The sequence below is a fragment of the Fringilla coelebs genome, assembly GCF_963513975.1.
Source record: "Fringilla coelebs genome assembly, chromosome: 28".
NCBI lineage: Eukaryota > Metazoa > Chordata > Aves > Passeriformes > Fringillidae > Fringilla > Fringilla coelebs.
In genome coordinates, this window is record NC_140054.1 from 5578368 (window position 1) to 5603793 (window position 25426).

General features: G+C 54.4%; 1 protein-coding gene across 8 annotated transcripts in view; it reads left to right on the plus strand.

Annotated features, from left to right (window-relative positions):
- Nucleotides 1-25426, plus strand: part of MACF1 (microtubule actin crosslinking factor 1) — a 131661-nt gene that overhangs the window by 103310 nt on the left and 2925 nt on the right. For 5 of the 8 annotated variants that reach the window (XM_084222735.1, XM_084222739.1, XM_084222734.1 and 2 more), the window contains 36 exons: nt 983-1224; nt 1314-1520; nt 2215-2334; nt 3408-3515; nt 3853-4071; nt 4601-4804; nt 6655-6886; nt 7681-7907; nt 9112-9234; nt 9323-9424; nt 9785-9886; nt 9987-10160; nt 10256-10411; nt 10557-10754; nt 11091-11219; nt 11549-11722; nt 12444-12599; nt 12720-12926; nt 13100-13219; nt 13361-13530; nt 13648-13807; nt 14162-14356; nt 14952-15080; nt 15161-15304; nt 15416-15604; nt 15903-16020; nt 16472-16635; nt 17710-17872; nt 17954-18108; nt 18320-18394; nt 19116-19133; nt 20228-20290; nt 20966-21083; nt 22359-22570; nt 23062-23172; nt 24914-25037. In XM_084222735.1, coding sequence (XP_084078861.1) covers nt 983-1224; nt 1314-1520; nt 2215-2334; nt 3408-3515; nt 3853-4071; nt 4601-4804; nt 6655-6886; nt 7681-7907; nt 9112-9234; nt 9323-9424; nt 9785-9886; nt 9987-10160; nt 10256-10411; nt 10557-10754; nt 11091-11219; nt 11549-11722; nt 12444-12599; nt 12720-12926; nt 13100-13219; nt 13361-13530; nt 13648-13807; nt 14162-14356; nt 14952-15080; nt 15161-15304; nt 15416-15604; nt 15903-16020; nt 16472-16635; nt 17710-17872; nt 17954-18108; nt 18320-18394; nt 19116-19133; nt 20228-20290; nt 20966-21083; nt 22359-22570; nt 23062-23172; nt 24914-25037 — 5508 coding nt within the window. The remainder of the gene's footprint in view (nt 1-982; nt 1225-1313; nt 1521-2214; nt 2335-3407; nt 3516-3852; nt 4072-4600; nt 4805-6654; nt 6887-7680; nt 7908-9111; nt 9235-9322; nt 9425-9784; nt 9887-9986; nt 10161-10255; nt 10412-10556; nt 10755-11090; nt 11220-11548; nt 11723-12443; nt 12600-12719; nt 12927-13099; nt 13220-13360; nt 13531-13647; nt 13808-14161; nt 14357-14951; nt 15081-15160; nt 15305-15415; nt 15605-15902; nt 16021-16471; nt 16636-17709; nt 17873-17953; nt 18109-18319; nt 18395-19115; nt 19134-20227; nt 20291-20965; nt 21084-22358; nt 22571-23061; nt 23173-24913; nt 25038-25426) is intronic. The other 3 variants (XM_084222741.1, XM_084222737.1, XM_084222740.1) reach the window with 2 other exon arrangements.

Below are 25426 nucleotides of genomic sequence, written 5' to 3' on the forward strand. Positions count from 1 at the left end.
AGACTGAGCAGTTGTGGCTGTTGCCACGTGGGTGTGAGTTTATGTTTATGAGTGGGAAGAGAGGTCGGGGCGCTGCGTTTCCTTCAGATGTGGTGTGCTCAGAGCAGATGTACAGCCCTGTGTCCTTGTGGGAGCTGTGGAGCAGGAAGAGTGATTACAAAGGATTTGGCAGGCAGCTCTGTGTCCTCTTGGAAACAGCAGCGAGGGGTGAACTGACCCTTTTTTCTTGGAGCTGTGACACGTTGATGAGAACTGAGTTGGGGTGGCTTTGGGGCTTGTGACAAAACCAGGCTTTGCAGCCCACTTGGATCCCATCCCATCAATCCCATGGATCCCATCCCATCAATCCCATGGATCCCATCCCATCACATCCCATGGATCCCATCCCATCACATCCCATGGATCCCCTCAATCCCATGGATCCCATCCCACCCCATCCCATGGATCCCATCCCATCCCATCCCATCCCATGGATCCCATCCCATCCCATCCCATGGATCCCATCCCATCCCATCCCATGGATCCCATCCCATCACATCCCATGGATCCCATCCCATCCCATCACATCCCATGGATCCCCTCAATCCCATGGATCCCATCCCACCCCATCCCATGGATCCCATCCCATCCCATGGATCCCATCCCATCCCATCCCACCCCATCCCATGGATCCCATCCCATCCCATCCCATGGATCCCATCGCATGGATCCCATCCCATCCCATCCCATGGATCCCATCCCATCCCATCCCATGGATCCCATCCCATCCCATCCCATGGATCCCATCCCATCCCAGGGATGAGGTGGATGTTATGCTGGTGGAAGATGTCAGCTCTTAGTAAAAACAGGCTGAAGTTGCACCAATACAAAGAAAAGTGAGGCTGAAATTAAAAGGGGAAGGGACAGACAAAGTGTCTCCTGAAGCCTCCAGGGGTGGCTCCTGAAGCCCCCAGAGCCCAGCATCATTTTCCCCCTGCTGCAGGGGAGGAGGTGCTGCTGATCCAGGAGAAGCTGGACGGAATCAAGACCCGCTACTCCGACATCACCGCCGCCAGCTCCAAGGCTCTGCGCACGCTGGAGCAGGCCCGGCAGCTGGCCACCAAATTCCAGTCCACCCACGAGGAGCTCACTGGGTGGATGAGCAAGGTGGAGGAGGAGCTGGCCTCCAGCGGGGCACAATCCCCTGCTGGAGAGCAGATCCCCCAGTTCCAGCAGCGGCAAAAGGTGGGAGAGCAGCGGGGACGGGTTGTTCTCTGCTTTGGGAGGCTGGGGAGGAGCTGGGAAGGACACACGTGCATGGGTGCCTTCCACAGGAGCTGAAGAAGGAGGTGATGGAGCACAGGCTCGTGCTGGACACGGTGAACGAGGTGAGCAGGGCTCTGCTGGAGCTGGTTCCCTGGAGAGCCCGGGAGGGGCTGGACAAGCTGGTGTCGGACACCAACGAGCGCTACAAGCTGGTCAGTGACACCATCAGGCAGAGGGTGGAGGAGATCGATGCTGCTATTCAGAGGTCTCAGCAGGTGAGTGAAGAGCCCCTGCAGGGTTTGCTTGGGGAGAGCAGGAGCCAGCAGCCAGGCACTGCTCATCACCCGTGGCAGTGGGAGGGGTGGCAAGCACAGGCAGACAAAGGGTAAATCCCATCAGGAATGCCAAGGAATGGAGCCCAGCAGCAGCTGAGGCAGCAGGGATGGTGGCTGACCCATCCTGCTGTGTGGTTTTTGGGATGGGATAACTCTGTAGCAGCACTGTGTTATCCTGCCTGTGAGCTTCTGCCTGCAGGGCTGATGTGGATGTGTGAAACTGGTGAGGGGTGACTGTCAAAGCTGGGAAAACATCATCCCCCACTGGGAGAGCACAGGGATTTGTTCCAGGCCAACAGTCCTCCTCAGAAAGGCTTGTCCTGCACCAACTGGGGGCTGTGGAGTGCTGGGAATACCTGGCCTCACTCCATGGAGTCATTTCTCCTTGGAGGAGCAAAGGAAATGCTCCTGTTTATAGGGATGTCCCTTTCCCTGCAGGCAGGGAGAGGTGGCTGCTCCAGCTTGCCCCAAAACCAGCTGCAGGAGCCACAAAACCTGAGCCCCACCCCAGTGTCCCCTTCTCCCCACACTGGGGTGGGGTGTTTGTCCCTGCTGGGTCCCTCTGTCATTCCCACTGTCCCCAGCTCCCCGTGTGCCCAGCACTGACCCCTGCCCCTCCTCTCCCCTGTGCCAGTATGAGCAGGCAGCTGATGCAGAGCTGGCCTGGGTGGCTGAGACCAAGAGGAAGCTGATGGCTCTGGGTCCCATCCGCCTGGAGCAGGACCAGACAACGGCTCAGCTGCAGGTGCAGAAGGTCTGTGTGCCCTCCCTGGTGGGTCCTGGGGGGTGGAAACCAAGGAGGGGTGGTCCAGTTTGGGTGATGGGATGCATTTTTGGGGAGCAGCTTTACCCTGGGGTGTGCAGTGCTGAGCTCAGAGCAGCAGGAGAGATGCAGCACTTGTCCTTGAGATGTGAAAGGGAAAAAAAAAACACAACAAAGGAAAAAATTGCTCTAAATCATCCAAGTGTTGGGCTGCCCAAGGAAAAAGCTTCCTGTCTGTTCACAGGAGCCTTTTAGGGCTTGATGGGTGCTTTGCTTTGGTCTCCCTTGGGAGAGCTGCTCCCATGGCAGCCTTTCCTTGTGGAGCAAGCTCTGCCAGGGTCTCACCGGAGCTGGCAGCAGGAAGGGTTCAGAGAAATGTATCTATTGATTAATGAGGGTGGTTTCCATTTGCTTTTTGCTCATTGTTCCCTGCAGTGAGGGACTCCACAGTTCCCTCCCAGCAGCCAGACGTGGAACAAAGAGGTGCTGGAGGGGTTGGGGTTGGTTTTTTTTTTTTTTCCTAAGTATCTTTGAGATGAGCTCATGCCTGAAAGAACGTGCACTTGAAATAAACGGCCCTTTTCTTCCCTCTGCCTGGGCAATCAGAGCAGCACACAGGCTTATTGGATTTAAAATTAAAGGAAAAAAAGGAAAATAAGACAGTGTTATAAGAGAGGGGGGACTGAACCATCGAGCATTAAGTTAAATTGAGCTCAGCTTCCCGCTGTTAATCTCGTGGACCTTGGGAATGGCAAAGTTATTGGTGGATGCAGCTCTGGAGAGCATCATTTTGTGGGATAACATTCACTAACAAATGGATGATGGAGCTTTTCTTCCACTGAGGACCTTGGGTGTGGATTATACCTAATTTTGAGAGCTTTTGAAAGAGAGAAGTCGGTGTAGATGAGGAAAACAGGCAGGAATCTGCATCCCCAGCCAGACTTTCAGCTTGCCACAGAATGCTTGCACTGAGTTTTGCAGGGTCTCTTTGGCAGGAGGGTGCTGTGGATGGGCTGGGGGGAGGCTGGGCTCAGCTCTGAGCTCTCCCCTTTCTCCTCCTGCAGGCGTTTTCCATCGACATCATCCGGCACAAAGACTCCATGGATGAGCTGTTCAGCCAGCGCCACGAGATCTTTGGCACCTGTGGTGAGGAACAAAAAGCTGTTCTCCAGGTGAGCCCCCTCTGCTACTGACTGCAACAGAGAGGGCAGAGGGGCCAATCCTCAGCCCTTGCACGGGCTGAGGGAGTTTAAAATCACTCCATCTTTAGCAATTCCCACCAGCATTGGCAGAAATCTCTTTACATTTATGACTCTCCTTTATTGCCTGTTTTTATTGCCAGGTTTGGGGATGGGGAGGGGGAGATTCCCGAGGCTGCTTTAATTGGAATTACAACGTGGAAGGCCACCAAAGGCACCTCCTTTCTCTTCCAGCTCACAGCACGGAGCTGGCCCTTTTCCTGGGCCCTTTTGCATCCCTCCCCATAACTCTCCTCCCTAATTTTTTTAGGAGAAAACCGAGTCCCTGGTGCAGCAGTATGAGGCTGTGAGCCAGCTCAACTCGGAGCGTTACGCCCGCCTGGAGCGTGCCCAGGTCCTGGTCAACCAGTTCTGGGAGACCTACGAGGAGCTGAACCCCTGGATTGAGGAGACCCAAGCCCTCATCTCCCAGCTGCCACCCCCAGCCATCGACCACGAGCAGCTCAGGCAGCAGCAGGATGACATGAGGGTAAGGGGATGCAGAGTTTGCACCTCCTGTCCATCAACAGAGCGCCTTTTTCTTCTGAGTTTTCCTCCATTTTTCCATTCTTTTTGGGGAGTTTGCTTGTGTTATGCAAGAGGGCCTCATGAAAATCCCTTGTTATGTTGGAGCACTCCTTACCAAAATTCAGCTTGCTTCCAAGGAAACCTGGCTGCTGTTGGATCTCCTTCCTGCTCGTGGCAGGAAAAAAAAAAACCCACTTTGTGTTTTTAGGGTAGAAAGCAAAGCAAAAAATTCCCAATGGGGTCCCCTGTGGAGCTGTGGGGAGGGTCAGAGGCTGGGGAAGGACCCGTGCCAGACGCTGTGCCATAGCCATGTTGGGAAGAGCTGAGTGCCATGTGCTTGGCAGATGCTGGGGCATGAAATCCAGGCTGTGAGTTCCTCCCAGATACCATCCCTGCTCTTGGAGTGCTGTTTGGAATAAATAGGCAGCGGGCTCGCAGCAGATTTCTAAACAAATGTGGTTTTTTTTTCCCCCCCTCCCTCTATTCCCTAGCAACTGAGAGAGTCCATCGCTGAACACAAACCTCACATCGACAAGCTGCTGAAAATTGGGCCCCAGCTCAAGGACCTCAACCCCGAGGAAGGGGAGATGGTGCAGGAAAAATACTCCAGGGCTGAAGCCTTGTATGCCAAAATCAAGGAGGAGGTTTGCCAGCGGGCCCTGGCGCTGGACGAGGCGTTCTCACAGTCCACCCAGGTATGCCAGGGAGGTGAATCTTCCTCTCACAGCCCCCTGGGAGAGCCACGTGCTCTGGAATGTGGTTTCATTCCCCCTGTAAAAGCCCTTTATAAGGCATAAAGTGGTCAGGCACCTCCAGGGTGGTTTCCTGCTGGCTGTGGGAGCAGAGGAGAAGGTGTTTGAGGCTCCACGCAGTAAATAGGGTCGTAAATTTTTACGGCCTCAGTAATGATGCTGGTTCAAAGGGGCTTCTCTGGCATCCACCCAAGGTTGGAAGGGCCTCTTGAATGAGCTTGAAGAGATAATTTTCAGTTGTGATAAGCTGTGAGTGCAGTGAGCAGCCATGGGATGCTTTGTATGGGGGTCTGGGCATCTCCTGAGGAGGTGGGTGAGTGCAGGAGGAGAAACAGGAAAGGAAGGGCAGAGGCTGGAGGTGCTGAAGTCCAGAAAGAGGGTGAAGTGCTCCTGCTGCTGAGGGTAGATGACCCCCAGCTTTTGTTCCATTTCACCCCGTGTCACCGTAGCGCAGTTGGTTTTTGTCACGTCCTGGGTGTTTATTTTCTTAATTCCTGTATTGTGTAGTCACTTCTCTTGGTTTGCACTTGTATTAACTCCGAGTTTTTCCCCCCCCCCCACCCCACATTCCCCTCCCCTCTCATCTCTCACTCCCATTGTGGAATGTGTTGTCTGTGTGTGTTGCTGCCTGTGCCCGTCCTCCCCACATGGTCCCATTTCATTCTTGTGTTGACTGCGCCCCACCATTGCAGATTTCGGAGGTAAGCCAGTCCCCCCCTCCACAGATGTTCATTTTTCCCTCCCTGGCCTGGTTCTATTTGACACCCAGACTTTCATTGCTGGTCCATGCACAGCTCAGCAGAACTTGCTTCAGATCTAATGCTGGGGGTGGGGCTGGAATCACATTTTTCGGGCTGGCTTTGGTTGCGTTGCTGCCTGGTCTCAGCTTCTGCTGGGAACGCTTCCTGCAGGGCAGAGGTTTTGCTTTTGGAAGGGCTCACACTGCTCCAGCTGGATGTGCTGGCTTGCTCCTGCTTGTTGGCTGAGCCAGCCTGTCCTGATCAACTTTGCACCAAGAGCCCCAGCCCCTCTCTGCTGGGAGAGCCTGGGATTTGCTGGGCACCTGCTCTGGAACTGGGAAAGGGACAAGAGCAGCCCCAGTGCTGAGCTGTCCTTCCCACCAGCAGAGACAGTTTGGGATCTTTAAGGCCAAAGTTGACTTCTCTCTGAAAAAAACAGCAATGAACCCTGCTAGACCCCCTCCCTCTCTCACTCCTGGCTTTCTGGTTCTGCTTTTGAGGCCGCAGCTCCATGGCAGCTCCTCCCCACCCGCATGCAGCTCCTGCCGATCCTGAAAACTGGGATGGGTTTCCACTGGCCTTGCACCACATGGAGATTCCCATCAGCACCAAACACGGGCGCTTTTCCAGCAGCATTTTTTTACCTGGCTATTCCCTCAACCAGCACTGAGCTTTTGTGCCCAGCCACCAAAACAGAGACGGCAGCAAAAAAAAGCGAATTTTTCGGGCGCCGCCGTGTTTGGGTGACGAGTGCTGGCGGTGGCTCTGTGGGCTCTGCTGGAGCAGGGCAGGTGTGAGCAGGAGGCTGCAGGGGTGTCATTGCTGCTGCAGGGGTGTCATTGCTGCTGCAGAGGTGTCATTGCTGCTGCAGGGGTGTCATTGCTGCTGCAGAGGTGTCATTGCTGCTGCAGAGGTGTCGTTGCTGCTGTCGCGGGCGCTCTCCGTCCCCTCTCCAGGGCGGCGTGGCGCTCGGGGGGCCGTGGCTCACGCTGGTGGCTCTGCAGTGTCACTTTGTCCCCTCCCTCCTGCCCTAATGGCTTTGCTCCTCTCCAGTTCCACGACAAGATCGAGCCCATGCTGGAGACCCTGGAGAGCCTCTCCTCCCGCCTGCGGCTGCCGCCCCTGATCCCCGCCGAGGTCGACAAGATCCGGGAGTGCATCAGCGAGAACAAAAACTCCACCGTGGAGCTGGAGAAGCTGCAGCCCTCCTTTGAGGCCCTCAAACGCCGTGGGGAAGAGCTCATTGCCCGCTCCCAGGGAGCAGACAAGGACCTGGCAGCCAAAGGTAGCTCGAGGTGGATTTCAGTGTCCAATTTCTCCCCAAACCGTGGCTCCGTCGCTGCTGGGGAGGCTTTGATGTCCCAGGGGTGTTTTCTGGAGGTTCTCCTGGCTTTAGGAGGAAGGATGAGTCTTCTGGATGGATTTGGGAGGTTCTCCTAGACTTAGGACCAAGTTTGAGTCCTCTGTATGGATTTGGGAGGTTCTCCTGGCTTTAGGACCAAGGATGAATCGGATGGATGGATGGATGGATGGATGGATGGATGGATGGATGGATGGATGGATGGATGGATGGACGGACCGACCTCTTCCATCTGGAATAGACAGAGTGGCATCAGTCAGAAGAGAAAAGAAGCATTTGTGGCTTCTCAGCCCAGCTGGCCTCTTGTTGGTGGCCCCTGGGACAGGATTTGTTGATGTCGCTTCAGCATCGGATGGAGGGGAGGGACATCCCCCAGCACAGAACGCCCATCAGCACGATTGGCACTAATTGGCGCCTTCCTTGGCAGATCAACAGGCAGCTCATGCACTGAGTGAGCAGGGACTTCATGCTAGAGGTGGCCAGAACAGAGATTTGTTGGAGGGAGAGTGTGTGGGCAAATTTGCCCTGAGCTTGCACATAAATAAAGGCTTTTCTGCAAGCTGGAGTTTCTCACGTCCCTCAGAGTTAATGCTCTGATAGCCCTGGCCATCTTTATTCCCCTCTGGATATTCTGTTGGCTGTTTCTGAGTGTTTTCAAAACGCTCTTGCATTGTCAAAAGGTTTCCTTCTTCACTGAATACTTCAATTTCCTTCCACAGTCATCCAGGACAAGTTGGACCAGATGGTTTTCTTCTGGGAAGACATCAAAGCTCGGACTGAGGAACGCGAGATGAAGTTCCTTGACGTCCTGGAGCTCGCAGAGAAGTTCTGGTACGACATGGCAGCGCTCCTGACAACCATCAAGGACACCCAGGACATTGTCCACGACCTGGAGAGCCCAGGCATTGACCCCTCCATCATCAAGCAGCAGGTGGAAGCAGCAGAGGTGAGGCCCACGGGGCTGCTCCTCAGTCTGGAGCTTGTCTGTCTGCCCTCAGCTTATCTTGGGAAGATCTTAGCTCATGGCTGTGGCCAGAGGTAAATCAGTTTTGCAGGCAGGCAGTCAGATTATGAAGAGTTATTTCCATTGCAGTTTGGAGCTGCAGGGATAAAAACAGAAGTGGATTTCACATATCCTTCACCTGAAATCACATTATGTGCTGCTGTTTTGGGAGCTCTGTGTGGTCAGAGCTCTGTGCCCACTCGCTTGGAGTGATGTGGAAGCTTGCAGGGCTCTGCTCCCAACCCAAGCCAGAGGCTGGCTGCCTTGGGAAGAGTATATTTAGATTTTGGTCAGAGCAGAGATAAGTGCTTGGATTTGTCTGTTGCTGGTTGCTTCAAGTGGCAAAATCCACTTCAGGTGGGTTTGGGTTGACTCAGGCCTTGAGGAGCAGGGATGTTTCTTTATGCTTTGCTAAGTTTAGCCTTGCTGCTCCCTTTTCATAACAGTTCTAACTCTGCTTTGTACCTTTTAAACCTCAAAACCCTCACTCCTGTATTGACAAAACTCTCCTGTAAACAACATCTTCAGCCAGGACAGTTCAGCCTCACAGCTAAATACAGATGTTCTTATTTTAGTCCCAGAGGTGGGAGCAGAGCAGGGTGGTGGTGGTGACAGAAGTGGCCACCTGCTCTCTGTTGTGGAAGGGGCTGACAGCTGGTCTGTGAGCCAGCAAGAGTTGGCTGAAGAAGCTGATAAGGTTCACATTTACCCCCAAAAGGAATTCTACCAAGGTTGTTGACATGGAAACTGAGAGGAAGAAAAAGATAAATGAAAGAAACGGGCAGTTGGATGTTAGCTGAAAACTGCTTTGTACCACAGAACCCTGCATAGGTCTGCTGTAACCCATGAGTAAATCATAAACTTTGTGGGAAGGTGTAAAAGACACCATGCTGTTACAATCAAGAATTGGGAATCTTGAGACAAAGAGAGATGAGAGAAGCCTTCTGAAATTGTATAAATGATTTCCAGAATTGTTCTGTGTGACCATCTCAACAGCAGCACTCTGCCTGCTCTCGGGGTTGGGAGTTGGGCTCCTGGCCAAGGTGCAGGGCGCTGGAGCAGGAAGGACCCTCCTGCTCAGGGAGGGTCACCTTTTGGAAGAGGGTTTGATCCAAAAGGTTTTCCTTCTGTGGCTGTGCCTCTGCAGACTATCAAGGAGGAGACAGACGGCTTGCACGAAGAGCTGGAGTTCATCCGCCTCCTGGGGACCGATCTCATCTTTGCCTGTGGTGAGACTGAGAAGCCAGAAGTGAAAAAGAGCATTGATGAGGTAGGGAGAGCTTCCCCTCCAGAGAAAATCAGGTTGGGAGCAAGTGGGAGCTCTGGTTGTGGAGCCTGACGAGTTTTGTGTTGCACAGATGAACAACGCCTGGGAAAACCTGAACAAAACGTGGAAGGAGAGGCTGGAGAAGCTGGAGGAAGCCATGCAGTCGGCTGTGCAGTACCAAGACACACTCCAAGTAAGGGGCTGGGCTGCTGGTGGGGACTGGGTGAGCCTTGGGAGCAGCACTGTGAGCCCTCTCCCCAGAGCTGTGCTGGGATTTGCATTCCTTAAAGCAGGAAGCATCTCCTGGGTGAGGGGCTGCGGGCTCTGAGGGAGCCTGGGCTCCACCAGCAGCTCAGAGGAGGAGCAGATATTTGATTGCCTTCCCAAAGCTTGGAGCAGCACGATGAGGGAAGGAAGAGGGAGCTGGACAGACAGAGCTGCCCTGACAGACGAGTTTCCTGGCTGTGGGGCGGTGGAGGCACCATCTTCATCCCCTGCCCGGCTGCAGGGGGGACACTTTGCCATTCCCTCACGCTGTCCTTGCTCTTTCCAGGCCATGTTTGACTGGCTGGACAACGCTGTGATCAAACTGTGCAACATGTCCCCCGTGGGCACCGACCTGAGCACGGTCAAGGAGCAGATGAACGAGATGAAGGTACCTGGGAGGGCAGGGAGCGGTTCTGCGCTGCTGCTTCCCCTCACACAGCTCCAGTGATTCACTCTGCCTCTGGTTTCTGTCCTGCTTGTCTTGGCAGGAGTTTAAAATGGAGGTTTACCAGCAGCAGATTGAGATGGAAAAGCTTAATCACCAAGGTGAGCTGATGCTAAAAAAGGCGACGGATGAGACAGACAGAGACATCATCAAGGAGCCACTGACGGAGCTCAAACACCTCTGGGAGAACTTGGGCGAGAAAATTGCTCACAGACAGGTAGAGGGGACACCTGGGGCTGTCACAGGGTGAAACTGGCTCTGGTGCTCCCCAGCCCTTTCAAACTCCCCTTTTCCATCCCTGTCCTTGCCCAGCACAAGCTGGAAGCCGCCCTGCTGGCGCTGGGCCAGTTCCAGCACGCCCTGGCAGAGCTGATGGCCTGGCTGACCCACACTGAGGAGCTGCTGGATGCCCAAAAACCCATCAATGGGGACCCAAAAGTCATCGAGGTTGAGCTTGCAAAGCACCACGTGAGTATTTTCCCACTCCAGGCGCATTTTTAGCCCGTTTCTGTGGCTGCACTCCATTTCTCACGAAGGATTTGAGCTGTTTTGATCCCTGGGGGCAAGCAGGGCGTTTAGGAGAGATTTCCAAGCTTTGCCCAATCTTGTGCAGGTGCTGAAGAACGACGTCCTGGCCCACCAAGCAACCGTGGAGACAGTGAACAAAGCAGGGAATGAGCTGCTGGAGTCGAGTGCAGGGGATGATGCCAGCAGCCTGCGGAACCGCCTGGAGAAGCTGAACTCCTGCTGGGAATCAGTGCTGCAGAAAACAGAGGAGAGGGAGCAGCAGCTGCAGTCCACCCTCCAGCAGGTCAGAAGAGGCAGTGGGAATACCCCACTGTGCTGTGGGGGGTACTTCCCCTTTGTTTTAGGGAGAAATGAAAGAGGGGAAAGAGTTGGGGCGACGCTGGGATTTTTTTATGGAAGTTTTTCTGTAACTGCTGTGGTTCAGTTCCTGCCTGGAAGTGCAGTGGGCACCAGGCACACCTGTGGCTTGTGGACACACTATTTCACCCTCCTGAACACGCTGGCACATCCAGCTCTGCCTCTTTATCTGCTTTCAGAGCAAAGCCAGCGTTACCCCTGGCACTTGATCAATGGTGCCTGATGTCATCTGATCCAGGGCTGATTCTCTGTTCCCCAACAGGCTCAGGGTTTCCATGGTGAGATTGAAGACTTCCTCCTGTGGCTAACGAGGATGGAGAGCCAATTGTCGGCCTCAAAACCCACAGGAGGTCTGCCAGAAACTGCCCGGGAACAGCTCAATGCCCACATGGTAATTTCTCAGGAGAGATCTTTTTTTTATTTTCTTTTTTTTCTTTAAATGCTTTTAATTCAGCAAGTTCCTGTCAAAAATCAGCATCAAAACTTCTCCTTTCTGTGTGTGACGGGGAGAACAGGCTGCTCTGGTCTCCTCTTACAGCTCATTTTGCTCTTGATGCCTGGAACAACCATCAGGATGCTTTAACCACCTTCCCCCAGCTCAAAGTGTCGCTCTGCTGTCACCTCCCAGCCTCATGTTCCCATCACCTGCAGCCTTGCAGCACGACACGTTCCCTCCCTGAGCTTTTCTCTGCCTAACCCTTGGCTGCTGGCTCTTTGCAGGAGCTGTACAGCCAGCTCAAAGCCAAGGAGGATGTCTACAGCCAGCTGCTGGCCAAGGGGAGGCTGATGCTGCTCAACCGCGACGACTCCGGCTCCAGCTCGAAGACAGAGCAGAGCGTGGCCCTGCTGGAGCAGAAATGGTGCCTGGTCAGCACCAAGATGGAGGAGAGAAAGGTAACATCGAGGGAAAAATGCATCCAGCCTTGCCCCATGGTCTGGCAGCAGCTGCTCCCTGTTTTCCCACAAAATTTGGGATTTTTGGGATTTGGGGTGGTTTTTTTTTAATCCGTCTTCCTTGGTTGTGAAGGTTGAGCCTGTTTCTCAGGTGGTGCTGAGTGTCAAGCTGTTGGAGCGGGGTGTTTTTTGTAGTCATCAGAATTGGTAAAATCACGCAGAAAATGAGGGTGAAAATGGCGTTTTGGGTTAATTCAGGGAGGTGGGAAGAAGCCTCCCGCAGCTCTCAAAGGCAGGCTTTGTTGGTCAAGCCAAACCCTCCTCTGAGCTGACTCCATCCTCAGCTTTTGGCTGGGGATGAGATAAAACGAGGGCCGTGGTGGCCTGGGCCCAGAATAAATCTGCAGCTGCTGCCATCAGAACCTCATCCCCCTCCAGCCAGCCCTGTCCCCACGGAGATCCCTTTCCCAGGAAGCTGAGGGTGACGCAGCTGCTGCTGTGCTGAGGAAGGGCTCCTCTTTCAGGGACCATTCTTGTTTGGAGAGAAAGCCTTGCCTTTCAGCGCAGCCCCCTCCCCTTGGCACAGCAGCGGCGTTCCCGGGCTGGGGTGATGAGGTTCCTGCTGCAGGGACACAAAGGCTGCCTCTGTCTGCGCATCAGAGCTCTCACCCTCCGTGTTGTGTTTTTTCCTCTCTTTTCTCTTCCCTCCCCGCTGCCACAGGCGAAGCTGGAGGAGGCATTGGCCCTGGCCACGGACTTCCAGAACTCCCTGCAGGATTTCATCAACTGGCTGACCCTGGCTGAGCAGAGCCTGAACATCGCACCACCCCCCAGCCTCATCCTGGCCGCAGTGCTGGCCCAGATCGACGAGCACAAGGTACCCAAGGGCTCCATCTCCAGGATGTGGAGGGAGCCAGGGTGGATCCTCCCCTCTCCTGAGGCTCCTCGGGGTCACATCCATCCCCTCTGACACGCCCACACCCTTTGCTGCTGGCAGGTGTTCGCCAACGAGGTAAACGCGCACCGCGATCGCATCATCGAGCTGGACCAGACTGGCAACCAGCTGAAGTTCCTCAGCCAGAAGCAGGACGTGGTGCTGATCAAGAACCTGCTGGTCAGCGTCCAGTCCCGCTGGGAGAAGGTGGTGCAGCGCTCGGTGGAGCGGGGACGGGCTCTTGATGATGCCAGGAAGAGAGCCAAGCAGGTGAGGGGTGTGGGAAGGGTGTGGCAGACCCCAAGGAGGTGCCAGCAGCACAGAGGGACTGGGGACACCAGTGCCAGGAGCACAGAGGGACTGGGGACACCAGTGCCAGGAGCACAGAGGGACTGGGGACACCAGCAGTGGGAAGTTTCAGGCTTGCTTGTGTTGCCTTGCAGTTCCACGAAGCCTGGAAGAAGCTGATTGATTGGCTGGAGGATGCAGAGAATCACCTGGACTCAGAGCTGGAGATCTCCAACGATCCTGACAAAATCAAGCTGCAGCTCTCCAAACACAAGGTGAAGCTCTGCCAAAACCAGGCTGGTGCTGGATGGGGTGGAAGAAGCATGTCCATGCCTCCCATTGCCATGGAAATCTGGGAATCCTCACAGCCAAGGCCAGGCTTTCTGAAGCAGTTTTGTTTTCTCTCCATTTCCCAGGAGTTCCAGAAGACCCTGGGTGGGAAGCAGCCTGTGTATGACACCACCATCAGGACAGGCAGAGCCCTCAAAGAAAAAGCCTTGCTTCCAGATGACACTCAAAAGCTGGACAATCTGCTGGGAGAAGTCCGGGATAAGTGGGACACAGTGTGTGGAAAATCTGTGGAAAGGTGAGCCCAGCCCCAAGGCTGCCCCAGCAGTGCCACAGGGCAGGTGTGGGGTCCCTGGGGTGTGACAAAAGGAGGTGGGTTTGCTGGTGGGAGCTCACTGGGGTGTTTGTTTTCCAGGCAGCACAAGCTGGAGGAGGCCCTTCTGTTCTCTGGGCAGTTCATGGATGCTCTGCAGGCTCTGGTGGATTGGCTCTACAAGGTGGAGCCCCAGTTAGCTGAGGACCAGCCTGTCCACGGGGACCTGGATCTGGTCATGAACCTGATGGATGCTCACAAGGTGAGAGCAGCTCTTCTCTGAGTCCTGAGTGGGGCAAAAAGATGGCCCAAAAGATGCCCAAAATGAAACAAACTTGGGTGTTGGAAGTGGATGACTCCTGAGAGCTCTGGCTTTAATTTAGGCAGTGATTATAGAAATGTCTTCAACAAAAACTGAAAAATAATGAGAATGGATTCATCCTCCCCAAGAGCCAAAGAACAGACACAGAGTTGATGTCCTGCTTGTCCTGCTTTCCCACAGCGGATAAAGAGGGGGAAAAAACAGCCAAAAAAACGGGGAGAACTTTCACATCCCTGGGAAGGTGGCAGCAGTGGGGCTGCCTGACCTTGCTCAGCTGCTGCTGTGTCCATGCAGGTGTTCCAGAAGGAGCTGGGGAAGCGCACGGGGACGGTGCAGGTGCTGAAGCGCTCGGGCCGGGAGCTCATCGACAACAGCCGGGACGACACCACCTGGGTGAAGGTGCAGCTGCAGGAGCTGAGCAACCGCTGGGACACGGTCTGCAAGCTGTCTGTGTCCAAACAGACCCGCCTGGAGCAGGCCCTCAAGCAGGTGAGGAGGAAACCCACGGCTGGAAATCCTTGGGATGCTTTGCCGGGTTCCGGGGGAAGAGGTTTTGCCTTCTCCAGGTAGCACACGCCGGTCCTGCAGTGGTTCTTGAGAAGCAGTGAGGGTGGTATCAGGCTGTTGCTGGTTGTTTTTCCCAAAAAAGGAGCAGATAAAGGCTGGTTTGAAAAGATCTCACTGATGTGCACAGCAGTGATCAGGCGGGCCAGGCCGGTGTTTGCCACTGTCCAGAGAGACTCGATTGGAGCTAAAAAAATGGAAAAAAAACCAACCAAAAAGGTCAAAGGCTCTTAAGCAGCTTTTACTTCAAGTAGGCAATTTACAGAATAAACTACCCAGGTGCCAAATTGCTCAGGATACAGCACTTGTGCTGTTTTTAAAAACATTTCCTTCTTCAGTGCAGCTGATGCCGAGCGGAGGGAGGTGCCAGAGCAGCCCAAAACCCAGCCCCAAACAGGGCTTTTTCCCCCTTTTTAAGCATTTTTAAAGCCCTTTTCAGCCCCCCAGCTGCCAGGAGTGACTGCAGCAGCCTGTTTGGGGGGAGGAGGGCTGACAGAAGGCCGTGCTGTTGTTGCTGCAGGCTGAGGAGTTCAGGACAGCCGTGCACATGCTGCTGGAGTGGCTCTCGGAAGCGGAGCAGTCCCTGCGCTTTCGGGGAGCGCTGCCCGACGACGCCGAGGCCCTGCAGGCCCTCATCGATGCCCACAAGGTAAGGGGGAACTCCAAAACACAACCCAGGGCAAGTTTAGAGGGGGCAATACCAGCAAGTAATTCCTTTGGGGCTTGCAGGAGTTCATGAAGAAAGTGGAGGAGAAGAGGGTGGACGTGAACGCGGCGGTGGGGATGGGCGAGGTGATCCTGGGCGCCTGCCACCCCGACTGCATCACCACCATCAAGCACTGGATCACCATCATCCGGGCCAGGTTCGAGGAGGTGAGTCCTGCAGGGGTGGCTCCAGGCTGAGGGGGTTCCAGGGATGGCCACGGAGTGCTGGTCCTGCTCCGGGTTTTCCGTGCTGAGGGTTTCACCCCGCATTTCCAACAGGTTCTCACGTGGGCAAAGCAGCACCAGCAGAGGTTAGAGTCGGCGCTTTCTGAGCTGGTGGCCAATGCAGAGCTTCTGGAGGAGCTCCTGGCTTGGATCCAGTGGGCTGAGACCACCCTGATCCAGCGAGACCAAGACCCCATCCCCCAGAATATCGATCAGGTCAAAGCGCTCATCTCCGAGCACCAGGTGAGCCCCGAGCTGAGCTCAGGACAGGGCAGGGGAGGGAGGCTTCCCCTGGCTGCCTGGGTGGAGGAGGCACTGCCTTCTCCTGGAATTCCTTATTCCCAGCTGGAGCAAAACCAGCCCAGGGAGGATCTCCAGCCCTGGCAAACCCAAGCCAGCACTGAGCAGCAGCTCAGCCACAATCCCCAATTGCTGGTGCTTGATGCTCACCTCCCTCTACAGGCCTGTCCCAGTGAGGGTTGGAAAGCAAAAAGGGCTGAAGTGACAAAGGGTTTTCTTCATCCTTTCTGTGTTTTGACAGTCCTTTATGGAGGAGATGACACGGAAACAGCCGGACGTGGACCGGGTGACGAAAACTTACAAAAGAAAAGCGACGGAGCCTCCCCACGGGCCCTTCATCGACAAATCCCGCAGCAACAGTGAGTCTGCTCTGGGTCCTGGCATGGCAGGAAATGAAATTCCTAGGAAGATAATTAGCTTTGATTATCAATTAACGAGGCATCCTGCGCTGACAGCCACCAGGAAGGCGGCTGAGCCTCGTCAGGAGGGGAGAATCCAGGTGACATTTCCCAAAACAGCCAGGCTGGGGGTGCTGGTCCTGGGGTGCTTGGGCCAGCACTGCTCCCCTCTCCCTCCCTCTCTGGGATGAAGTTTTGGGGTGCTTTAATGTGGTTTCTTGAAGCCAGAGTCCAGTGTGAATTCCTGAGGGATGTGGGTGTAGAGCTGTCTGTCACCCTGTCCTCCTACCTGGGGACAGCAGCCAGCAAGGCTGGGGGGGTTTTCCCTTCCAAAAACACAAAACACCTTTCACTGCTGCTCTTCAGATTCCATGAACAGCACCTCAAGCAACTCCTCTCCCGTTTTTTCCAGGGAAATGCTTGGGGCAGGCTGCTCCCCCCAGCATGCCCATTATCTCCCAGTCAGAAACGAAGAATCCCAGGATAAACCAGCTCTCAGCACGCTGGCAGCAGGTCTGGCTGCTGGCCCTGGAGAGGCAGAGGAAGCTCAACGATGCCCTGGACAGGCTGGAGGAGGTAACAGCCCCTGGTGGCTCCAGGCAGGGAGGGAGCTGGGAGTTCATCCCCACAGAGGTGCAAGAAGCATTTTAAATCAGTGTTGCCTCAGCTCTTACAGGCAGTTCCTGCTGCCTTTTCAGAAATCAAATATTCCTAAAATATTAAGGCTAAAAACCCTTTGGTAATTAAGTAATTAACTGCACATTATCCAGCTTTATGCCCCTGTATTTGGTATCTGTAGAGTTAATGACAGCCAGGCCCTGCTTTCCTCCTAATAATTAGTTTAACAATTACTGTCTCTATTTTATCCAACCATCTAATGTCATTTTTGTTTTTATTTATGCTTAACAAAGCAGCTATGCCCAGAAGTGAGTGGTTTTTTTGTTTTCTGTTGCTTTTGCTGTAGGTCAGTTCAGTTCCTTCGTATCCATGTTTTTTCTTTGTTGCTTTTCACCCCAAGAATGTTTAGAGAGAGACAAAAAAAAAAAAACCAAACCAAAAAAACCTTAAAATTGTTGTCTTACCCTTGGTGTGAGCTGCTTGAGCTGGTGGGGTCCTTTTGGGGTGGGGGGAGATAAGAAGGGTGTTTAAATTGGAGGGTGTTAGGCTGGGACTTGTGAAGTTGGAAGATGAGCAATAAATCCCTTCTCGGCTGCTCAGAGGGAAAGGGAGAGGGGAGATCCGTGCCCAGATTGATGCTGGCAGTGGGAATTCCTGCCTGGCAAGTCCCTGGGGTGAGGAAGCCTCCCCAGAAGGCCGAGCAGACGGGCTGTGTGTGTGTGTCTGTGTGCCTGTAGCTGATCCTCCCTGCCTGTGTGTCCCCCCAGCAGCGTGGGCAGCGCTGCATCCCCGGCTCCTGGGATGCACCATCCACGTGCTGGCTGTTGGCTCCGCTGTGTGTCCTGTGCTGGGAATTCAGTCTGGGCAAAGCCCTCACTGGGAATGATCTGGAAAAATCCGGATGAGCCTTCCCAGGAGGGCGGGCAGGGAGCGGTGGCGCCGGGAGCTCACCCAGGGGCGTTTCAGGGTGGATCTGTGAGTGCTGCTCCTTTGGGATTTCCCCCACTGACCCTCCCTGGGTTTTCCTTCCAGTTGAAGGAGTTTGCAAACTTCGACTTTGACGTCTGGAGGAAGAAGTACATGCGCTGGATGAACCACAAGAAGTCCCGGGTGATGGATTTCTTCCGGCGCATCGACAAGGACCAGGACGGGAAGATCACCCGGCAGGAATTCATCGACGGCATCCTGGCTTCCAGTGAGTCCCCAGCCTGGGGAACCAGCCTTGCTGCTCTCTGGCTGAGGAGCTCATCCTCTCCTCATTTCCTTCTCCTTCCAGAATTCCCCACCACCAAGCTGGAGATGACGGCGGTGGCCGATATCTTTGACCGCGATGGTGACGGCTACATCGACTACTACGAGTTTGTGGCTGCCCTCCATCCCAACAAGGACGCCTACAGACCCACCACTGATGCTGACAAGATCGAGGATGAGGTGAAGCACCAAAAAAAGGGGGTGCTCAGCAGGGTTGGGGGGCGGTTTAGGCAGCGGGGAAGAGAAAAATTCGATTAAAAGATGATTTTGGTGGTGCTGAGCCAAGTTAATTGGTTGGAACTGAGCGTGTTTTAGAAGGAAAGGCTGCTTGGGGCTGTTTTATCAGACTCCCAAAATCCTGCTTGCTCACCTCTCCTGTTGGTGGTGGCAGGTCACCAGGCAAGTGGCCCAGTGCAAGTGTGCCAAGAGATTCCAAGTGGAGCAGATCGGCGAGAACAAATACCGGGTAAGGCAGAGGGGGGGATGGAAACCTCCCCAGATCCTCCTTCCCCTTCCCACCGAGGGAGGGGGCATCACCCAGGGGGTGCCCAGCTTGGCACAGGGTGGGGGACCCAGGGTGAGGCAGAGACCTCATCATCCCCTGGCACTGGCAGAGGCGGCTGGGATGTGTTTTCCCAGCTCCATCCTCGGCCCCAGGGCGTTCCCTGAGCTGGGAGAACATAAAAGTGTCCCTGTTCTGGGGCAGGCAGCCCTGGGGCCCCGTCAAGTGCTGCATTCACTGGGCTGGAGCCGCCCTTGAAGTTTCCCTCCTGGACGAGTGTACCTTGTGCCTGTGTTTTTCTTAGCTGGCTCCCGAAGAAGGGAGAAGAATTTCCTGACAGAATCTCTTTGTAACCAGCTGCTGGTTGCGTTTCAAAGCCTTCACCGAGGTGAAGTGGCGGCAGGATTCCCACTTTCCTGCCCCAGCTGGGTTTGGGGTTGATGTTCCAGCTGGGAGGAGCTGATCCCCCTCCAGCAGCACTGGCCCCAAGCTCCCAGAGCTTCTCCTTCCCCCCAGATAGCCCAAACCCCCCCAGATTTCTAACTCCTGCAGTTAACAGATTTCATGATTGTTGCACTGTTAATCCCATAAATGTTTTTCTTGTTTTTCTTTCCCCTCCTCTTCCTCTGGACTTTCCTCCCCTCTCCCCTTTCCCTCTCCCTACACAACTCCTCTCCCTCCATAGTTCTTCCTCGGCAATCAGGTACAGTTTACCTTGTGGTGCTGTCTCTCACCTCTGGAATTTTTTTAACCACCGTAGCTCTGTGTGTTGTGATGCTGCTCTGTCCTGTGGTGCTGTGGGAGGATGTGATCTGGGAGCCTGGTACAGAGGAGTGCCACCCCCCAAAAAAAAAAAAAAAAAAAAAATTGGGCAGAAAAAATCTGATGGAAAAAGCAGGATTTGGCCAAAATGCAGAGATTTTTCTCTCTGGGATCCTCCCCTGGATTTATTGGGGATGTTCATGGTCACTGGATGTGTTCTCCTGAGGGGCACAGCCTGCACCAGGCTCGGGGTGGGTTTGGACTGCAATCACCATGGAATGAGAGTGCTGAGTAATCCTGTAGGACAACTAAACCCTCATCCCTGCTACTGCCACTGAGTAACTCCTCACTGGGGCAAGGCTCCCCTCCCAGAACCTGCATGTATCCTGAGTGTTGTGACCTGAGATAAGCCCAGCCTCCTTCTGAGCAGGGCTGGAGCACCCTGTGTCCCTCTGATGTCCCCACTGCCCCTGCCCAGATTCAAAAGAGCTTCTTTTTCACATGCAGTGATGGTGCCCACCCAAAAAAGATGCCCCAAAAGATGCCCAAAATGAAACAAACTTGGGTGTTGGAAGTGGATGATTCCTGTGAGCTCTAACTTTAATTTAGGCAGTGATTATAGAGATGTCTTCAACAAAAACTAAAAAATAATGAGAATTAATTCGTCCCTGGGGTTGGCTCTTGAAGGACACCTCTTGCAGAGCCTGGAGAGAAGGAAAAAGTTTCCCTGCTCCCTCCCCTGCCTGTGAGCACAGTGGCAGCTCTTTAACTGAGACAAGGACAGCTTGGTGGGACCCTCAAGCAGGGAGATCCACCAGCGGTCCAGGTCCCATATCCCTGTGGGTCAGAGATGTCACCTCCTGCCCTGACCCACCCCAGTCACTTTGCATTCTCTGTTTTCACTGAATCTCTTATTTTTTTTGCATCTCCACCCACAGAAAATGTTCCTGTTTGGTTTTTTTTCCCCTTTTTTAAACCATTCTGGAGAGGGTCTTCCCTCCAAAACCTGGTTCTCATGTCTTCTCATCCCTGCAGGTGCTCTGCAGACCTGGATGCAGAGCTGCCACATCCAAGCCAGGCTCTCCATGTCCCTCCCAGGTCTGGCAGACACCCAGGAGCCTGGGCTTGGAGATTTAGGGGAGCTTTACAAACACATGCTTTTGATCTGGGGGTGCACTTTTTTGATATCACAGGCATTTCAAACCACTAATGAACATCGCAATCACTAATCAACATTGCTGGGGATTCCTGCCTGGATTCCCATCACTCTGCACTCACCCAAACATCCTCACTGGGCAATTGCTGCAGCAGGGGCTTTGTGGCTGGTGGGGTCAAGTCTGAGGCTCAGGGGAATCCCTGGGTTTCAGACTTGGTGGTGATCAGAGGTGTCTGGCTCGGCTTGTCCTGCTGAATCAGCCGGCTCCTTCCCACGTGGGGCTGCACCAGGAGGGTCAGGGCAGTGCCAGCCTCTATCTCCTTCACAAAAAAAGAGGAAAGAACTGCAGTTCTGGCTGAGAAAACCCATCCAACCCCAAATTCTAAAATCTCCTTTGTTGCTCTGAAAAAACAGCTTTAAAAGTAAAGCGTCTTCCAACCAGACAGGAAAACTCCTCATCGATTGGGATTCCCTCTCACTTATTCCAGAAGAACCTGTCTGGAGAAGCCTTTAAGCTGTGGAATAGGTGGCTGAAAGCCTTTGGTGCAGCCTGGGCAGGGAAGGAGCCGTGGTGCCCTGGTTGTTCCCCCTTCCCTGACCTTGTCCTTGCCCCACAGTTCGGCGATTCCCAGCAGCTGCGGCTGGTCCGGATCCTGAGGAGCACGGTCATGGTCCGTGTGGGGGGAGGATGGATGGCCCTGGACGAGTTTCTAGTGAAGAATGACCCGTGCAGAGGTAAGGCTTGGTGCAATCAGAGTCTTCCCACCCACAGAGGGGAGTTTGGATGACGTGGCTGGGTCACCAGCGTGGGTCATTGTCCAGATGGGCAGGAGCTGGAGAAAACAGATCCAAGGCAAACCAAGAATTTGGAATCACCAGATTTGGTGATGCTGCAGCTAACCTGGCAGTGTTTATCCAGGGAAAGAGGGAAGGGTTGTGTTTTCCTTGTGTTTTAAGACCTCAGCAAGTGGAGCTGGGGCCACCTCCTCCCAAAACCCTGAGGTTGTTTGGCAGTGGTCGGAACCACTGGGCTGGACCAGAGCCATGCCCAGGGGACAGAGCAGGATTAGCCAGGGGCTGGCCAGGACCAGAGCATGTTTTGGAGAGTGCTCCACGTTTCCCTGGGGTCTCTGGGGTGTTAATTGCTTCGGCTGTGTCTTGTTCAAGCTGCTGCATTCCGTGCCCCGGCTGCCCGACGGCTGCTGCTGAAAGCAGCATGATTTACAGCGAGCTCTGGGGAGAGCCCTCAGGCTTTTCCTGCTCCTCCTCCGCCCTTCACGCTTTGCAGCTGACATCGAGGTTGTTTCTATCCCTTGCTTATCTCAGCGTGGTGCTTCCCTCCTGCAATTCTTTCTTGGCTTTCTGGTCCGTAATCCGCCAGCCGCGGAATTCCTCCGGTGTCCCGTAAGGCTCGGTGCATGCCCTCGCTCTCTGTTTGACCACCCCTGAGCATGAAGCACTCTGGCACACGTCAGCTGAAGCCCACAGACCTTCTCCCTGCTCGGTTGCCCCTTGCTTGTCAAAAGGAGACCCTCCAGCTCTTTGAGGCATTTGGATGAAAGTTTTCGAAAAGTCGGTTTTCAGTGGCTGGTTGGAAAAGTTGGGAAGGTGGTTTTCTCTCCTCTCTCCCCAAAAAATGACTGGAGAGCTGTGAGAGAGCAGAATCTCTCTCAGATTCTCAAGAATCTCAGCCCTTCAAAGCTGCTTTTGTTATTTTTAAGCCACGTTAAAGATCATATTGGCCTCTCTTGTGACACGGTGAGTTTAAAGGCCATTGGGATGCTTTTGCACCAGAGAGGAACAGAGTGTGAATCCCTGGCCCTGGGGCAGCTTTTAATCAGCCAGTTTCTCAAAGAGCTGATCCAGGAGAGCCAGGGCAGCCTTGCTGCTCAGAGCTGGGCGTGGGGAGATGCCCAAAGAAGCTGCTCCCAGCCCTGGCGCCTCCTGAGCCCCGACGAGGATGCTGAGTCCCTCCAAACCTGAGTTCTGCTCTGCTCTCTCCCCTCCCAGCACGAGGAAGGACCAACCTGGAGCTGCGGGAGAAGTTCATCCTGCCCGAGGGAGCCTCGCAGGGGATGACCCCGTTCCGGTCGCGGGGCCGCCGATCCAAACCCTCCTCCCGAGCAGCCTCCCCCACCAGATCCAGCTCCAGTGCCAGCCAGAGCAACCACAGCTGCGCCTCCATGCCCTCCTCCCCAGCCACCCCAGCCAGCGGAGCCAAGGTGGGAGCAGGGGGGAAGCTTTCCCTTCCCTCCAGGCACTGGCGCTCTCCAAAACCCAGATGAGGAGCTGCAGGTGTAGGGAGGAGGGGTTTGGGGGCTTGGGGAAGGTTCTAGAAGGTGCTCATTGGTGTCCAGGTGGGGTGGGGGTGCGGTGCTGCAGGTTTCCAGGTTTGCAGCCCGGACTTGGATCCCTGTGGCTCCGCAGGAGGGTCCCCAGCGCTCGCCGTGCAGCTGAAGGCTCCCGGTGCCCGAGGCAGGGCTGTGGTGTCAGGAGGAAACCATCACCCCTCATCTCTCCTCCCCCACCATGTCATTGTTTCATCACCTTTTGGGTTTTTTCCCTTTATTTATTTTAATTTATGCAATTCCCGTTTGGTTCTCGCTCCGTTTTCGTGCCGTTTTCCAGTTACTCTCCCATTTCTCTTTCATTTTTTTTTTTATACCACTCATCCCACCTCTCCCCCCCCTTCCTTGGCTTTTCCATTTCACAGACTCCACATCACTTCTCCCGATGTTATGACAAACCCTGGTTGATAAACAGTAAAGCGGGCACCCCCCTGAGGGGAATCGATTATCCCGACTTCCAGCTCCCGAGCGCCGAGGTAGAGTATGGTCTGCCAGCCCCCAGGAGCTGCTGGCAGGCTGGAGTGCCCCTGGCACCGAGAAATCCCAAGCCCTGCCTGCTCTTAACGCTTTCCTCGCGGTAGAGCAGCGCTTGTAGCACCGCTAACGCTCCGACTGTTGGCGTTTTTCATGGGTCTCCAACTCGGGTTGAAATTGAAATAATCAGCTTCCAAGTGAAGCACGCTCTCAATTCACCCTCACCTGCTTCCAAACCGTGTTCACCCTCTCGTGCTTGTGAGAAATGTGTCGATTTTCCCGGTTTTATTGGAAAGGGGCCGCGTTTGGCTTCCCCAAAAATTGAAACCCGGCAGCCGAGTTGAGACTTGAAAATCAGCTACAGCGCATGCACCGTAAGCACACCGCCTCAGTTTTGTGTTTATCACCGCCTTGAAGCGCGTCTGGTGTGTCCAGCCACCGCCTTGATGCTCCCAGGAGGATGAATTTGGGCTGAGACTTGGGTTTCCCCAAAGTTTTCAGCCTCCTCGTGGATTTTTCCTGCCCTTGTGAGTGGGTAAGCGCCGGGGTAGATCCCGGTGTTCCCTGCGCTGGTGAGGTAGCTGTGTCTTGCTCAGTGGTCCTTCCATGTGGAAAATGGATTTATTTGATTCACCAGGAGGTCAGGAGCGCTTCCCCAACTGCCCCAAATTGATGCTTGCTGCCTATTTTAAAATGGGATCAAGGATGAGAGTCGAAATCTCTGATGATGACAGTGGTACCTTGAAAATCGCGTGCTAATGGATTTTGATTCCCTCAGCTTCCCCTCTCTCCCTGCAGCTCCAGTTTCATCACACTCCAACATTTCTGAGGTTCCCAAAAATCACAAAATCGCAGGAGATGGAGGAAAACCCCTCCAGCTGAGTGAGATACCCTCTGGGATCTGTGTCCATCTCTCCAGGGATGCAGCACCCCTAAAACCCCCAGGGCTGGGGACACCACAGGCAGGCGCTTCCCTGCAGCTCTGCCCCAAACCCAGAGCTTTGGATGGTGAACTGGAACTGGAGCTGCCTTTTCCAGCTGGATCCAGGTGCCCTCGCCCTGCTGGCACCTTCCCCTTGGCTTCCTGCAGCAGCAGTGGGAGCAGAGTTGCCTGTTGTGCTGCTTCACCCCACGCCAGCTGCACTTCCAGCATCTCAAAGGTCGGGGAAAGGCACCGTGTCAGGATGCAGCCAGAGCTGAGCTGCTGTGGTTTGTGTCCCTGTCCATCACTTTTCCAGTTTGGCTGCCTCTGGGCACTGGGAGGGGTGTGGATATCAGCACCAGGTTGTCCCTGCACCTCTGCCCACAATGGGTTGTGCCGCTCGAGATCCTGAGTTGGATTTGACCTTCCAAAATGCTGCTGAGCTGTTTGGATGCTAAAATCCCTATTTTTCCTGTATTCCACATTCCCTTTGTGGAGGTTTCCAGCCCAGCTGATGCTGCCTCTTAACAGCTTTGCTCAGAATTTTCTTTTTCCCAACAAATTCCCTTTCATCAGCCTGCAGCTCACAAACTGCCATTCCCCTCCAAATTTTCAGCATTTGGGCTTCACCCTTATTTTATAAATTACTTTATATATATATATATTCCTATATAAACAGCAGCTTGTGCCTTCCCTGACCATTGAGATGGGGGTTCCTTAAATGCCCAGATTTTTGCTGAGGATCTGATCTGGGGTGTGACCTGGGCCTGTCAGGGTGCAGGTGACAGCTGAAGGATGTCCTGTGTGTGCTTCCTCCCAAGGTGACCCCCTCGGCGGGCAGCAAGCTGAAGCGCCCCACCTTCCACTCCAGCAGGACCTCCCTGGCTGGGGACACCAGTAACAGCTCCTCCCCAGTCTCAACAGGTGCCAAAACCACTCGGGCAGGTGAGCAGAGGGAAAAGATGGGAAAACTCCCCCCTGGCACGCTGGGGAAAATCAAGAATATTTGAGGGATGGGCGGTGGGGGAGGAGATGCTGGCACGGCTCTGCATTCCGAGGAATGGCTGAAATTTGGGAAGGGATCAGCGCTGATGTTGAACCTCCCATCTCAGGGGTGCTGGTGGGAGCACCCACAGAGGGGTTGGGGATTTTGCTGTTGGTCTGGGGATGGGGGAGTGGTGCCTGGAGAGGCTCCCTGGAACAGGGGCTGGGCAGAGTTAAAGGAATAAAGCAGGGATTTATTAAAATGTCTTTATTGGATACACCTTGGGCAGTACAAGGGCCTGGCCAAGGCTACGCCCAAGATGAACCCTGAGTCACGAGTTTTCACACTT